General features: G+C 43.2%; 2 protein-coding genes across 2 annotated transcripts in view; both read right to left on the reverse strand.

Moving 5' to 3' along the window:
• Positions 1–15,107, reverse strand: part of LOC141796179 (NACHT, LRR and PYD domains-containing protein 12-like) — a 600,880-nt gene that overhangs the window by 350,256 nt on the left and 235,517 nt on the right. The window lies entirely within an intron of this gene.
• smpd3 (sphingomyelin phosphodiesterase 3) overlaps positions 1–15,107 on the reverse strand; it is a 106,440-nt gene that overhangs the window by 37,229 nt on the left and 54,104 nt on the right. The window contains exons 3-4 of the mRNA XM_074676916.1: positions 13,677–13,928; positions 12,632–13,586 (exon numbers count right to left, since the gene is read on the reverse strand). Coding sequence (XP_074533017.1) covers positions 12,632–13,586; positions 13,677–13,928 — 1,207 coding nt within the window. The remainder of the gene's footprint in view (positions 1–12,631; positions 13,587–13,676; positions 13,929–15,107) is intronic.

Below are 15,107 nucleotides of genomic sequence, written 5' to 3' on the forward strand. Positions count from 1 at the left end.
AGGGGCTTATCTATGCTTCAATAGGTGTGTGCGCACCCTTGAACTGACAAGAGGCCTGACGGGAATGTTATGTGAGTGTGTGTGTTAGTGTGTGTGTGTTAGTGTGTGTGTGTGTGTGTGTGTGTGTGTGTGTGTGTGTGTGTGTGTGTGTGTGTGTGTGTGTGTGTGTGTGTGTGTGTGCGCAGAAGTCCCCGTGAGGAGCTGATGCCTGAGCTTATAAGAGGAAAGCCTTAACTAGAAGCAATTTCTGCTGGTATGTGATGAACGTTATTTCCCCTCCTGCTTGTGAAGAATGAAAACGGTGTGAAATGAAATGAACTGCATTCCTTTAAAAACAGCAAAGGAGTCTGAAAGCAGGATGTGAGAAGACTTCCTCTCATTACGAGGTATTGAGACACAACAAAGCGGAACTGGATTGAGCTGTGAGGGACCAAAAGCCTAATTATGAAAGCTCTGAGGCTGCTGTGACTAATTATCTTAACTGTACCATCAGACAAGGAGTAAGCAGAGATTTCACCTCGCATTAATTGCATGAGATTAAAAACCAAGCAGCCAAATAGTCGTCATGACAGCCAGAGGGCTGAAGACAGAGGAGTGATCGAGGGGAGGCAGCAGTGATATCTTCAGTTAGATGTGCTGAAGTGTGAGCTTGTTTGTCCAGCTGTAAATCATTTACAGTTAAAGAAGGGTATTGCTCTTTTTTAAAGCTCAATACTGTCCCTTTGGTGCTCCTGAAGTAGCTTTGCAGGATTTACTGCTAAAAAATAATCTCTCTCTGGTACTTGAGGAAACCATACTTCAGCCTCTGTCTGAAATGTTTCATTTTAGCTGCTATCACTTTAAGGCTCCTCACTCCACTAACCCGCTCTCCTCTGATTGGCCAGCTCTCAAAGGGCCCACTGGAGGCAAAGCTTTGGTCAGACCAAGCAGCAACCACTAATGTAAAAATATGAGGCAATCCAGAAGTGCTCAAACATGCAGTTTGTCACGTGTCTACATAAGGCTGGAAGTAGCTGTTTTTATGGCGGGAACACTCTGAACCTTTTTTTTTTTCCTTACTCAGCAGTTAGAAGAAGTGGTTCCAACTTTTTCTGTCTTCTGTCATGCCATGAATACCCCCCAAAAGTTCCCTGTAACACATCTGATTATTGAATGAAAATCATTTTACTTTATCTCGTTAATTTGAAGATTCAATTTTCTGACATTTTCTTCCCCATAACTCAAATTAAACATGAATATAAATACAATGTTGCCTTGAAAACAAATTAGTCGTAAAAATAAACACCAAATCAAAATGATCAACCTGCTTTAGTTAAATATTACTCTTGTAACACTAACTAAAAAAAATGGAACTCTGTTGAATAGGTCCCCTTTAAACTTTAGAAATCATGAACAAAACACTTATTAATTTAATATTCAGAGTCATTTCAGCAGTTTTTTTTTCATCAGTCATCTGAGCTTTAATCAGACACTTGAGCTTGCTTTTCTTTTATATTTGCCTGGCTACAGGTAAGTATCTGTTCTGATTTTGGTGAGGCTGTGCCGCAGGTTAGTGTCTCCCTGGGGAAACTAGTTGTAGCGCACAGGTACCATGTTATTAACAGGCTTATCTCAGTATTTCAAAGTCAGACATAAATTGTCAAATGTTTCCATGTAGCCCCTGCAATGCATTTGTGTCCCCCTAGGGTTACACGTACCTCTGGTTGGGAATCACTTAAAGAACTCAGCTCGCCCAATCAGAGGCACAGCTCAGCTGATTGACAGGCAGCCTAAAGCTGTTAGTGAGGAGGCTCAAAGCCCACCTCATTTCCAATATGACCCCTGCTGACAATTTACTTCAAAACGTTCAAAAGCTTTCAGGAACAGATGGGGACGTCACGGATATGTCAATTTATTATAGTCTATGGGGCAGACCTTGGTGTTTGAGGCCCACCCTTCAATCTGTCATCAATGAATCAGGAGACCCTCATGTGATGACCTCATTATTTCAGCAGCTCTTGTGACGACTTAGTGCAACTTTTTAGGTAGAACCATTTTTATCAGTTCACAGAGAGAATCAGGGGTTTCTACAACACATAAGTAAGTACAGGATTGAAAATCCGAACATAGTAAATCTGAACTAGAGAGTGACACGGGAGTGGATTTTCACTCCTGTCCCATCGCACTCCCATGGAAACAAATCCTGTCCCGTCCCACTCCTGATAAAATGACTCCTACTCCTGTATCGCTCCCATTTTTTCCTCTTCTTTTAATTCTTAGGCAATACATTTAATTTGATTTGATTTTCTCCCTATTTATTTATTTATTTATTTTTAGATAACTGTTGGCTTCTGGGGAGTGTAGTTCTTTTCACTTGCGTTGGAGTGTAGAGGCTTATTGGAAATAAACTACAAAATGGTGGCACATGGCACATATTATATTTTATCTTCCTGATTGGTTCCCGCTTCTGTCTGCTCCCGTTAACATTTTCTCCTATTCCATCCCAATCTCGTGATTAATAGTAAAGTTGACTCCCATCCCACCAGAATCCCACAGGAATCCCAGAAAAAAATGTCAGCCTGTAGTCTGAACATCCAGCATTGTTACTGTATATCCATATCCATATCCATCCAATACAACCAATTCCTCTTCATTAAAGAGACCTAATGGACCTTTACCCAAAGGAGTTTTAGTATTCTGGCCGTGACTAAAACCCCAAAAGTTAGTGGCATGTTATTGAGTCAGGCAGAAGAGTTCAGGAGCTGACAAGTTTTATTCTCTTTGGATGTGAACAGGAGAGAAATTTCCCTCTCCCTCTCTCTGACATCCACATCTCTGACTCACTTCACTCCTTAAAAAAGTCAAACCTACTTTATCAAATAAAAAGCCCCAAACACGTGACATCAGCTCCCTCCATTACCTGTCTTACAAATTATGTCGAACATCTTTGAGTTTTTTGAAGAGAACTCTTTGAGTCCTGTCAGTTATTATCATAATGAATAATGTGAGGTCAGCTTGATGGTGAGTTCATTAATAAATCTTTGGGACACGTGAGGTTTAGGATGGATTCCAGGAAAGTCATTGATTTCACTTCTCCACAGATCCAGATTGGAGTGTGTCCCTGTTTGGAGGCCTAATCTTTGGTAATTCATTCATTTACACACACACACACACACACACACACACACACACACACACACACACACACACACACACACACACACACACACACACACACACACACTCATCAACCATCCACTTAGTAGTCTGAAATAATTATAAGAGGGGATAAATGTTGGGACTGAAAAGCTTTAATTACGGAGCTGGAGCTGGCTCTGTCTTTGGGGAAACATTTTAATTAATAATCTCTCCCTCTCTCATGTGTTACTTCTCCACAGGACACAATATCAAGTGACGCTGCTGACCAGCTGCTGCTCTCCAGGTAAAAACAACCATGTGAAAGGAAAGGAGGTGTGCTGTATTTCGATTTTCTGAGAAAAAAAGATCATAATAAAACAGAAAAACAGAACTTAAATCAATAAAAAAAATGCAGCAGGGGGACAAAAACAGAGCATCACTTCAGCTGGAGTACCTAATTACATAAAAAGGACATTTCATGGTTTTTAAGATATGGTCACACTGGCAAAGTGTACTGTGCTTAAGCATGCTTGGACCCTAAAGCCCTGATTGTTTGGCCAGTGTGACCTCTAGTGTGCCATGCTTGAGCACGATTGACTTCTCTGCTTTGGCTTCAGAGAGGCGGGCTTCATGGGATGGTTCATTTAATGGTTTGCTTTGTGTAAACAGACACTTCACAATAACGTAGATGAGCCATGGCTGTGTTACCCTCTAAAGTCTGGTTCATATTGGAGTAGTGTGACCACTGGCCTGGTACTCGCCATCGGGGGAAATAGCGCTGTGGGGAAGGGGGGCAATTGCACTTGAGTAAGGCACGGTTCGGATGGCCAGTGTGACTGCACCCTTAGTCAACCTCAGAAACATGCTCTAAGTTTTCACTGTATACGATGGTGGGCTGAAAAGTTCATAGCCTGACTAGGAAGGAGTTAAACCATAGTGATGAAACTTGGCATGCATTCAATCTAACATTTTCTGACACAGCATGGTTTATTTTTCAACACAGTCAATGTTTCCTTGAGTTGTTTCTGTGTCAGGATGTCAGGACCTTGGGTTATCTTCAAGGCACTCCCAACCCCTCTTGAATTCAGCTGCCCACTTTTTCACAACTGATAAAGCTGGAGCATCATCCCCTAATGTAGCAAACATATCAGCATGAATGTCCTTGGGGGTGAACTCCTTTTTCTGCAGATATTTGATAACACCACAGTGCCAAATTTTATCCATATTCACAGAATGTCTCTGGTTCTAAATTTCAAAGTCCTCAAACACTACATCAGGATCAGTTAAAGGTATAATTGGTAGTTTGATTTAGATACACTTTTTGTTATGCTGGTTAAAATGATCTATGTGTAGCAATGGCAAGAAATACATGATGTGTTCTTAAAGTAGAGCGGAAAATATCTGCTATCTACAGCAGGAGTAAAACAGGAAAAACACCAACCAATCATCTTCCAGGGACACCTTGTTTGTAAGCCAATCAAATCCCGTTGCCGTTCTGCCCGCCTCCTGCGCGTACATTGCACTGGCGTGCACATGATTCAGTGCGCGTGGCCGAGCTGAGAAGGAAGGAGCAGCTGCAGAACAGCGGAGAAGCTACCTCTACCTCGATTGCCTGTTGCCGCTCCTCCAGCTAAACAGAGCAAGAAAAGAAAGATGGAGGCTTTCTTTTCTTGCTCTGTTCCCCTGCCTCTAACTACTGCCCCTCTCGCTCGGCCTCGGGCATGTCCCCTCTGACCTGATGGGGTACTTGGCTCTGGGCTGTAGTTCGGATCAGAGTCTAACAAACTCTCACCACAGGGGCTCTGACAAGCAAAAAAAAAACTGTGATATTTGGTAAGTCCTAGAGAAAATGTACATGTACTATTTGTATTATAGCTTTACTCCTGATATCATGTCACAGGTAAAGGTGGACGATTCTTGCATGACAGTCGTGAGTACTGACAAAAGCCACGTTTGTTTATTGTTTTTTTACGTTTTAACGTTTTGGTGTTTCCTTACCTCTAAATGAGACATGACTCTACGTAGTGCAAAACATAAAATGATGTGCTGAGTCCGTCTTTCAGTCATTCACAATCATAGTTGCGAATCAGCGGCGCCTGTGCATGTGAGCAGGGGCGTTGCTTTGGAGGAGCTACAAGGGGAGGGGGAGGAGGGGCTAGGAGGAGTCCTGACGAGATGCTGCATTCAAATTCATGCTAGTTTTTCAGGACTGCCAACCCTGTCTTTAATCTGAAAATAAAACATGCTGTGTCAGAAAATATTGAATTCAATGCATGCCAAGTTTCATCACTTTGGCGTAGCTCCTTTCTTTACTTTCACTTTAAAACTAGCTCATGGTTGACAAACCTTGACCCCAAACAACCCATAATGTCAGGAAATTAACCAAAACCAGTCCTCTGTCAGAGGCCCTGGAGTCTGAAGATCCTGTGCACACCTTAATCGATCCTATCAAACTTTTTTGGACACAGATCTTGGATGTTGTTTCTGGAGTCAGCTGGAGACCCATGTGCATGTACATTCACACTCACCGGCCACTTTATTAGGTACACCTTGCTAGTGCCAGGTTGGACCCCCTTTTGCCTTTAGAACTGCCTTACAGACTGTGGAGGCCATTTGAGTGGCTCATTGTCATGTTGAAGAAAGCAGTCTGAGATGATTCCAGCTTTATGACATGGAGCGTTATCATGCAGGAAGTAGCCATCAGAAGATGGGTACACTGTGCTCATAAAGGGATGGACATGGTCAGCAACAATACTCAGGTAGGCTGTGGACTTTAAACTATGCTCAGTTGGTACTTGGATTGCAGCTTCAGTTTCCTGTTCTTAGCTGACAGGAGGGTCACCTGGTGTGGTCTTCTGCTGCTGTAGCCCATCTGCCTCAAGGTTGGACGTGTTGTGTGTTCAGAGATGTTCTTCTGCAGACCTCAGCTGTAACAAGTTACAACTAATCTGGCCCTTTCTATATACCTCAATGCACTTAGTTGCATCCATGTGATTGGCTGGTTAGATATTTCATTTATGAGCCGTTAAACAGTTTTATCCTAAGGAGTTTGTCCTTCAGTGTATATACAGAACCTGAATGAACATTGCCTGTGAATAAGATGTAAAGGAAAAAAAAGTGAAATGAGAGCAATAATATCAACATGCTCTCTTCAACATAGGCTCTGAACTCTGATCCAGTTTTGGTTGTGTATGAAAGACAGAGCACTGTGTCTCTGTAAGCTGCTAACGGAAACACAGCGTGAACATCAGGTACATCAAATTAACTGAATCCAATGAGCTGCATCCCAGCTGGCTGCATAGCAAGCTGGAGTGTTGAGTGGCAAAGAGTGAGAGTGACCAAAGGTTCACAGAGGGGGGGCAAGGGTTTATAACAAGATGCTGCCTTGGAGAGCTGCCAAGACGTCTGCAGGATGGAGGGAGACGAGCGGCAAACAGCAGGCACATCAAAGCCTGCAGCTGGCTGAGACACAGCTTCAGAGGACGGACCAGCAAAAGCCAGAGCTGATGCATGTTTCAGTGATGTGAAAAACACCGTGCAGTATGAAAACAACATGCAGTGAACCAAATATACATGTGGGCTGTGGATGCTGGGAGCACGGCAGACAAATGAGCTCTTAAATCTGTCTGACGTTTTCATTTCAACACTGACACCTTTGATGAATTTGCTTCATGTTCGTTAGCCATGCAGTTGAAAATAAAACATTGACCCTTAAAGGGATTTCTGTATGTGTGCAGGCTTGAAAAATAAATGGGATAACAAAGGTCGTGGATGTCATATCAACATTTTATGCTGTGGTCACTGTGCTGGATTAAACGAACACAGGGCAGTAAATCCACACAGCTTGACCGACAGACTTGATAAACCGCGCAATGGTTTCTGGTAAATCATCACAGCCTGTATAGATGTTGACAGGCCATGGCAGCAGCTCCAACCTAGCATCCAATCTAAGGAATCGCTTTATGAGGTCTTGTTCACTATAAGCATGGACGGAATAAACATCGGACTAAAACCAGAAGTAGACCAGAAGAAGATGGCGGTTTGTTGCCATCTTTCCTCATAACCCCTTAAGAAAGGTCCTGTCTCAGTTTTGAAGTAATGTGAAGATTTTGCAACTAAATATACTGAATCAGAGAGTCCACAGGGATACTTCTCTAGCTGTCAAATCTAGCCATGTCTTATGTCTAATCAAAATGACATTTTGTATCTTAAGGGCCTGAACGTGCTTATTCCTTAAGTTTTTTGACACATGTCGCTGAAGATGATATAAATAGGCAGTGGTTGGACACGTCAGGAAGGTGGGATAAGAAAATACAGTGGGGAAAATACTTATTGAACATGTCAACTTTTTTCTCATTAAATTTATTTCCAAAGATGCAATTCAAACAAAATTTTTTACCAGACATTGGTATTTACTCAAATAATCCACGCATGAAAAGAAATCACAACGTTCAAATCCATAAGTAATGATTATGTGGAATTAAGTACGATAACACAGGAAAAAAGTATTGAACACACCATGGAAAGGCTGTATACTTTGGCAAGGAAATGCACCATACCACCTGAAATCTGTCAGTAACTATTACTTGAACTTCCAATTAGCGCAAACCAACATCAGCTGGGCTAGAGCAAATTGATGGTCCTATAAAAAAGGTGTTTTTTTTTGTCACCAAGCAGTTGAATACGACACACCTCATGATGGGGAAAGGCAAAGAGCTCTCTGAAGACATTCACAACCTGATTGTTGCTCAGCATCAGAATGGAACTGGTTACAGACTTAAAGCACCTAAATATTCCAGTCAGCACCTTTGGGGCCATTATTCACAAGTGGAAGAAGCATCACCTTACCATCAACAGGCCACGCACAGGAGCTCATTGAAGATTTCTGACCAGGGAGTCAGAAAGATAGTCAGAAGAGTACTCAACAAGCCAAGGACCACCCTGAAAGTGCTCCAGAAAGACTTGGAGGCAGCAGGTACAATTGTTACAGAGAAAACAATAGGCAATGCACTCCACCGCCATGGCCTCTATAGACGCTCAGCCTGCAAGACTCCATTCCTCAAGAAAAGGCATGTTGAAGCTTGTTTAAAGTTAAAACTGAACTTTTCGGCTGTCGTACTACATACCATTTTTGGAGGAAAAATGGCACTGTACATCACCCAAAAAACACTACACCAACAGTGAAGTTTGGAGGTGGAAGCATCATGGCATGGGGTTGTTTCTCATCTCATGGTGTTGGCAAACTTCATATAATTGATGGGGCAATGAATGGAGCCATGTATTTTGAGTATATTTGAGTTAATACCAATGTCTGGTAAAAATTTTGTTCGAATTGCATCTTTGGAAATAAATGTGATGCGAAAAAAGTTGACATGTTCAAGACTTATTTTCCCCACTGTAGATATGTAGGTTTAACCAAGCATGTTTCCTCCTCTTTCTGATGAGAGTAAAATCAGCATTCAGTGAGATGTGAACCTGCCAGCTGGACGACAGCCAGCTTGTCACAGAGGCCTGGACTGACCTCCTAAACAAGCGGGCAGTTAAACAGGGATGTGAGGTCAGCTTGTAAGCTGCAGTGACAGCAAACAGGCAGCAGGACTAACAGGATGAGGCTGTCAGCATGCAAGCAAGCCGTGATGGAGTGTGTCTTTATTAAATCTGCTATGTGTAAGGGCATGTACGGACATACAAACAACTACAGACGCTCACTCAGGTAACATAAAGTGCTGCTGAGCCACCAGGAGCTGGATCAGAGCCAGACTCACATCCTGACAGCCACAGGACGAGTCTGATTAATGAACACATCCACTGTCAACACTCATCACAGGGGCAGGTACAGGGACAGGAAGCTAAACCAAACACACACTAACACAACAACAACAACAACAACAACAACTGCTTATACTGTCACTGACTCAGTGCATGTTTTCTTTATAAGCTCTATGCTGCATTACTGCTCCAGCTCAAGAAAGACATTAGTAAGAGTGGAGAAATGGAGAAACCCCGTGGCTAATAGTTTTTATTTAACCACATCATGAAACTTTGCTTATGCTTGAAGAATTGTTGTGTCTGTATGGCGCAGGCTTAATGGTTAATAGATTGTAAAATATGTTGGACTGCTCCTTATAGTTAAGTTAAAGAGGTGTTGAAACCGATGTCACCAAAACATAGCACACCTCAAAGACTGCAGATGAAATACCATCACTTGTCTGTGCTTTATACTTGATTTCCAGCTGTTAGTAGTTCTGAATACCAAAGGTGACCAGAGACAACCTGAACATACACAGCACACATCTCAATCTTCACATGTATCACTCACTGTAAGTCTCCAGCCTGTTTTATGACCAGCACAGTCCAGTCCAAAACTAGACCAATAGCTGAGAAAGCTAGCCCAACACCAGAGTCCAAAACAAGCTTGTTAACCCTCTAACACGGTCTGTAAAAATCAGTAGTACTACTCATACAGTCAAATGAATTTACAAAGCAGTTTTCCCCTCACAGATTTTGAATCAACATTCTGAAATGCTTTTTCTTTTTCAAGTCTCTGTTTTTCCATCAAAAGAACCAGGAGATTGATCAGTGCAAGAGCTCAGTTGGGTCTAATTGTGTTCTTGCTAAGGACTGGTTTGGTTTCCTTTGGCAGGGAGCCATTTTTATCATGGCTCAAGTAGCCAATGTCTGTGTTTTTCTCTGCTCTGAGCTGTTGGATGTATTCATAAGAGACTTAAGGCTGGAACACAGGAATCTCCAAAACGTCTCACATTTAGAGAGCACACACTTGATGATAACAAAAGACAGATGCCCTGAGACGTGTCTGTAATGTGTTCTATCCTCCCAGTGCTCATCGACCAACTCCAACCTCACCAAGCAGAGCTCACTCCTCATTTTATTGATAGACTCTCAAGTTTGAACAGACCACTACAGAATAACTGCTGATTGTGGGTTGGAACGGACATCATCATAAACAGATCATCCAATACTCAGCCCGTGCTCTATCACTTTTTTTTCCTGTCAGATAGTCCAGCTGTGTGGTGTAATCAAAAGAACTTTTGGTCTTCTCCAGGGAAAATCCAACTCAACCTCAGATACTGAGAAGTAGCATTTAGAAATAAACAGTTTGGCACTGAGAATCTCATTTCAAACCATAGGTTATGGACAGGCAAACACATATCACTCAGAGAGCCCTCACAGTGCCTTTGAATAAGGCGTGGTTAATATGTGTAACCTGTGTTTTTATGTAGGAAGGGAAACTTCACAACATCTTGTTAGATTCCTAACCATCATGTTAAAGTTCTTAGAAACACGTGACCACCAACATAGCAGAGCGAGATGTGGAGTTGTAAGTGTTGTATAATTACTATGGTGTGTGCACTCACCATAATCACACATGTGTTATATCTGAATGGATGTGGGAGGAAGGTCAGTGTTTTTTTTAACCAGGTGCTGTCTACAATCTGCTTTTCTATCTTCAATTCAGTTTGAAGCTAAGGGGGAATAAAACATGTTCTGATTGGCATCACCAACAAAGATTCATGGGGTTGGTTTGGAAATAGAGCAAACAGATGGTGGAGAAGTTATTTTAAAGAAGAGTAAATGTTTTGCAGTGTCGTGTCTTTGAGGTACGACACACATCCATGCTGATGATGCAGACAACTGACAGGTTTTTTTAACACCGTCTTTCTCCACCCCTGTTTCGCACGCTCTTCACACTCTATCTCTCACAAATGTATAATAAGTTAATTTCGTATAAATAGACTCAATGGGCGGTTTGAGCTGCCAACAGTACAGATAGCTGTGTCACAGATGATTAGATTTGCTTTCAGCTGAAATGGCACCAAGCAGCAATCAGAGCAAAGACACTCACTCCTCTGCTTCATGGAAAGCTGAAACTTAAGCCCAAAGTGACACTCTGCTCAAACACAGCCCAGTTAGAGATTGAATGAAATGACTGAAAATTGAACCTTCCTTATTACTTTCCAAAATGAATAGACAGACAGACTCCGTGGACTCAGAGATAATTTGAGAACATTGAGAGATCCAAAGAAAGACCTGAACTACGTTGAAATCCCTCCACTGTGCAACAAGTTTTCATGTCACGACGTACTGATGTATACAGAATGTGCACTTATGGAACCTGTCGTCCTGACTCAAATATGGACTTTTGTCAAACTTAATTTAGGAACTGACTGGCACCTGCCTCTTTAAGGAGTAAAGACTCAGCTTGGACTCAAGATTTGGGCTCATACACAATCACGTTATAAACCAACAGTGGTATTGGAATACACAGGTGCCACTCTGGTTATTTTGGCCTAAAAAAACTCTGTGGTAGAGAAGTCTATGTCCTAAACTGGCCTTCTTTCAGCCATAAAGAGCATTCAGCCCTGTTACCACCAAGTGGTCCGGTATGGATCAGTTCAATTTGGCATGGGTTGAATCTGCAAAGCCTGATCCTGTTTGCATTTCCACAGTCAACTGTGCGCTTCTTGGTGGTGTGTAAGTCAGATGCCAATTGCCAGGTAAGTTAAGTGATAGCGTGACAGCATAGCAGCACGACACAGTGTCTATTGCTGCTGTCACACAGGAAGTGATGATTCATTCGACCAATCAACAGACTGCAGTGTTTCTGGCTCCACCTTCTGGGGTCGAACTGGTATGTTTGGCACAGGAGATTACAGATAAATGGGATGGTATGCAACGGTATCAGAAGGTCTTTTCCGGTTTCAGCCAAAGGAAACGCAACAAAATATGTGCCATAAGGAGATTAACCAAGCTGAACTGCTGGTCGTAAACAGGTCTGTAGTTGCATCATGAAACCAAAAATGGGACCAAACACACACCCCTAAACTGTTCATCAGCTACAATATTTTGCTGGAAATAGAATATTTCTTTTTTCAAAAACTCAAGAAACTGGTCTCCACGAGTCCCTAATGTTCACTGAGTGTTTTTAAATTGAAGTTAAGTAACAGAATGGCAAACAAGGTTCAATCCCAACTGTCATAAAACATGTTGCTGGCATCAAATTTTCAATAAGCCGCCATTTTTCTTCACCATTCTTTGTTTAAAATGTTGTCCTCAGTAAATTTGGTCAAATTAAGACTTTAAGTAGTTTGAACCTTTCAAAATGGTTTGGGAAATTAGGGTTACACATATTAGATCTTAGTGGGTCAGAGAATTAAACATCAGTCATATCAGTCAAAAGGATCTACCAGTAAAAATGAATTAGATATAATTATGAAAATACACCTTTTCATATCTTAAAATGCTAGGCTCACCTTTTCACTGAATCCAAATTTAACTTTTGACCTGGAATTCTCAGATCAAACAAACGTGCAGGTCTATTGTTTGTTTCCTCCCATAGACCAAAGATTAGCCTTTAGCTTAGCTGCTTACTCCAACTCAATCATCTGCTGTCAAGAAACTTGAAAATGTCTACCATCAAAAAATTTGATTCTGCAAAACAAATTTGCAAGAAGCGTCACTACAATGAGCAGAAAGAATGAGATGGTTCACTAACCTTGGCAAATAGCACCCCCTTGGCAGCGAGTGCGTCCTCTCCCCTCCCATTGGGGAAGCACTCATATCGAGCATCCAGGATCGGGTAGCGGCTGGCCAGCATCAGCCCGCTGTTCAGGAATTTAAACCTTGAGCAGCAGCCTTTCCAGCCGTACCGCCCGACATCGCTCAGGACGTAGGGGAAATAGCGATGCAGCTGTCGCCTCAGTCTGGTTACTGCTCCGTGGTCAAACACTTCCTGTAGAGCCAGGAAATCCAAATTGGCAGGAAAGAAGGCAGAGATCTCGTGGTCGAATGTTTCGTCTCCATGACGGCGTTTGCGTCCAGGGCGTTTAAAGACCGAGGTGCGAGGGACATGGGAGAGTGTATTGTTGGAGGAAATCCCTGTTCCTCCGTCACCTCCGTGGTAGCGTGTGAGGGATTCCCTGGAGGCGGTCATGCTGCCTGTGTCTCCCCCTGCCTGCTCTCCTCGATGGTTCCCTGTCTCACCCTCCTCGTCCTGGGGGTCCGGCTCTGGGGCACTGATGCTGATTTGAACCCCTGAGGTGTGAAGTGGACAATCTGGAGTTGGTTTTGGCTGGACCCCTTCTCCATGCATGGGGCAGTCTTGATGGCTTTGGGCATTCTGGCCTGCTGTGGAATGCATAGGGCAGTCTGGAGCCTCTCCTGAGGTGTGAACAGGACAGTCTGAGCCACCGTTGGTCTCTGCAGGATGAAGGGGGCAGTCTTTAGTCGTGTCTGCTCCTTCTGAGTGAAGGGGGCATTCAGAGCCCTGATCTCCTGCAGAACTAGGGTGGACCGGGCAGTCGGTGGCACCTGAGGCATGAATTGGGCACTCGGTGAGGGGTTCTGTTTCCTGGTCTGCTGGGCCATTGGTGGTGTGTGTCTGGTCTGGGCGCTGGTCCAGAGAGGAGGTGCGGCGGAAACCTGTGGCGAGGCTACAGAAGGATGCCGCGCTGTCAGATGGAGCAGAGCAGAAGAAAGACGTTAGTTGAGGCATTTCTTCGATTAATGTGGTAACATTTGGTAATCTGCGGCGCTCTTACCTGATGGAGGTGTTGGTAGGTGAGTCAATGTAGATTTTGATCTGAGGGCGACTGGCACCATTGCGGATCCTTTTCCCTACCTCACGGGCTCTCCTGTGGGTGTCTGAAAGGTTGTTGATCCTAGCCAGAGAGTCGGGCAGCAGGCATACGTTGGCACTGCAAAAGCAGAAGCTTCTCCCTTGTGGCCTCCACTCTCCAGTCCCAACACCACCTGGTCCAGCTTGGCCCTGCTCGGCCTGGTGTTTGTCTGGTCTGTACACAGGAAACGATAATAATACAGATTAGAGGACCAGATTAGATGAGGAAATCTACTGCTTTGTATTACCGCCATTGCTACACTAGTTCACCAGATTCATAGAAGGTAACGAGTCTCTCAGTTCATGTAGCTTCAACCAATCAAAGTCAAACCAGCCCTTATTTATCAAATGTGCGTACGCCTGAAAAATGGATTTATGCTCCTTTCCACGCACAGATCAGCATTTATCAATCTGAACGTGGGCGTCAGGTACCCTCAAATTCCACGCCAGGTCTCTGAGAGAACATTCAGAGGGCACCGGGTTGAACTTTCAGCCTGGATTTTTTAAAGAAAGCTGTATTGATTACAAGATTTACTGTGAAGATTATTTCCCTTCCCACAATAGTATCGTATAAATGTGAACCTAGAGTGAAAATCTTACTTATTCATTAACAAAAAAGTTCATTTACATGAGATCACAACCTATGTGCTCGTCTCGTGGTACGAATAATCATAAACTCCGGTCTACTCGTACGTAAGAATGACCAACACACTTCAGCTCCACTCCCTCCTCAGTCTGTGACAGTTTCAGGCTGGAGTCTGCAGCTTCTTTCAGAGCTTAAACACGTTTTTAAAAGCCAACTGATCACATTTCTGAACCTGAACGGAAACAATTAATAATACTGTGGCGTCTAATCGTTAGACATCACGGATGAATTAATCAAGGTGTAAACGAAGGATATGTAAATCAAATGTTTAAAACTCTGCTGTATTTTACTTTGTCACATCCCCGCTGCTGTATCACTGTAGGGATTTCCTTGCCAAACAACGCAACATCATTTCCTCCCTACCTCTGTTGCTATGCCGTTGTCGATTACCACCATGGAGAAGTTTCCTTTTTCCCGTAATGTGTCTCTCCATGTCTTAAATTCTGTGGGTTCAGCCAGCTGAACATTGAATATTTAGGGGCGTGTTGTGTAAATTACGATTGTTTTCAGCTGCCACATTAATCAACAGCTGATCAGGTTTGGTTGGCCCCATATCAGGGTCAAGCACGCCGTGATTGGCCCTGATATGCACGTTTCTCAAATCACACGTGAACGTTGCTGTAGAATCGTTTTTACACCCAGACCTGTGCCAATTCCCATGCAGGATTGATAAATGAGGGCCACTGTGTGCTGCAGAGAGGAGGAGCC

The sequence above is a fragment of the Halichoeres trimaculatus genome, unplaced genomic scaffold, assembly GCF_033239565.1.
Source record: "Halichoeres trimaculatus isolate MK-OKI-2021-1 unplaced genomic scaffold, fHalTri1.1 fHalTri1_scaffold_10, whole genome shotgun sequence".
NCBI classification, from domain to species: Eukaryota; Metazoa; Chordata; class Actinopteri; order Labriformes; family Labridae; genus Halichoeres; species Halichoeres trimaculatus.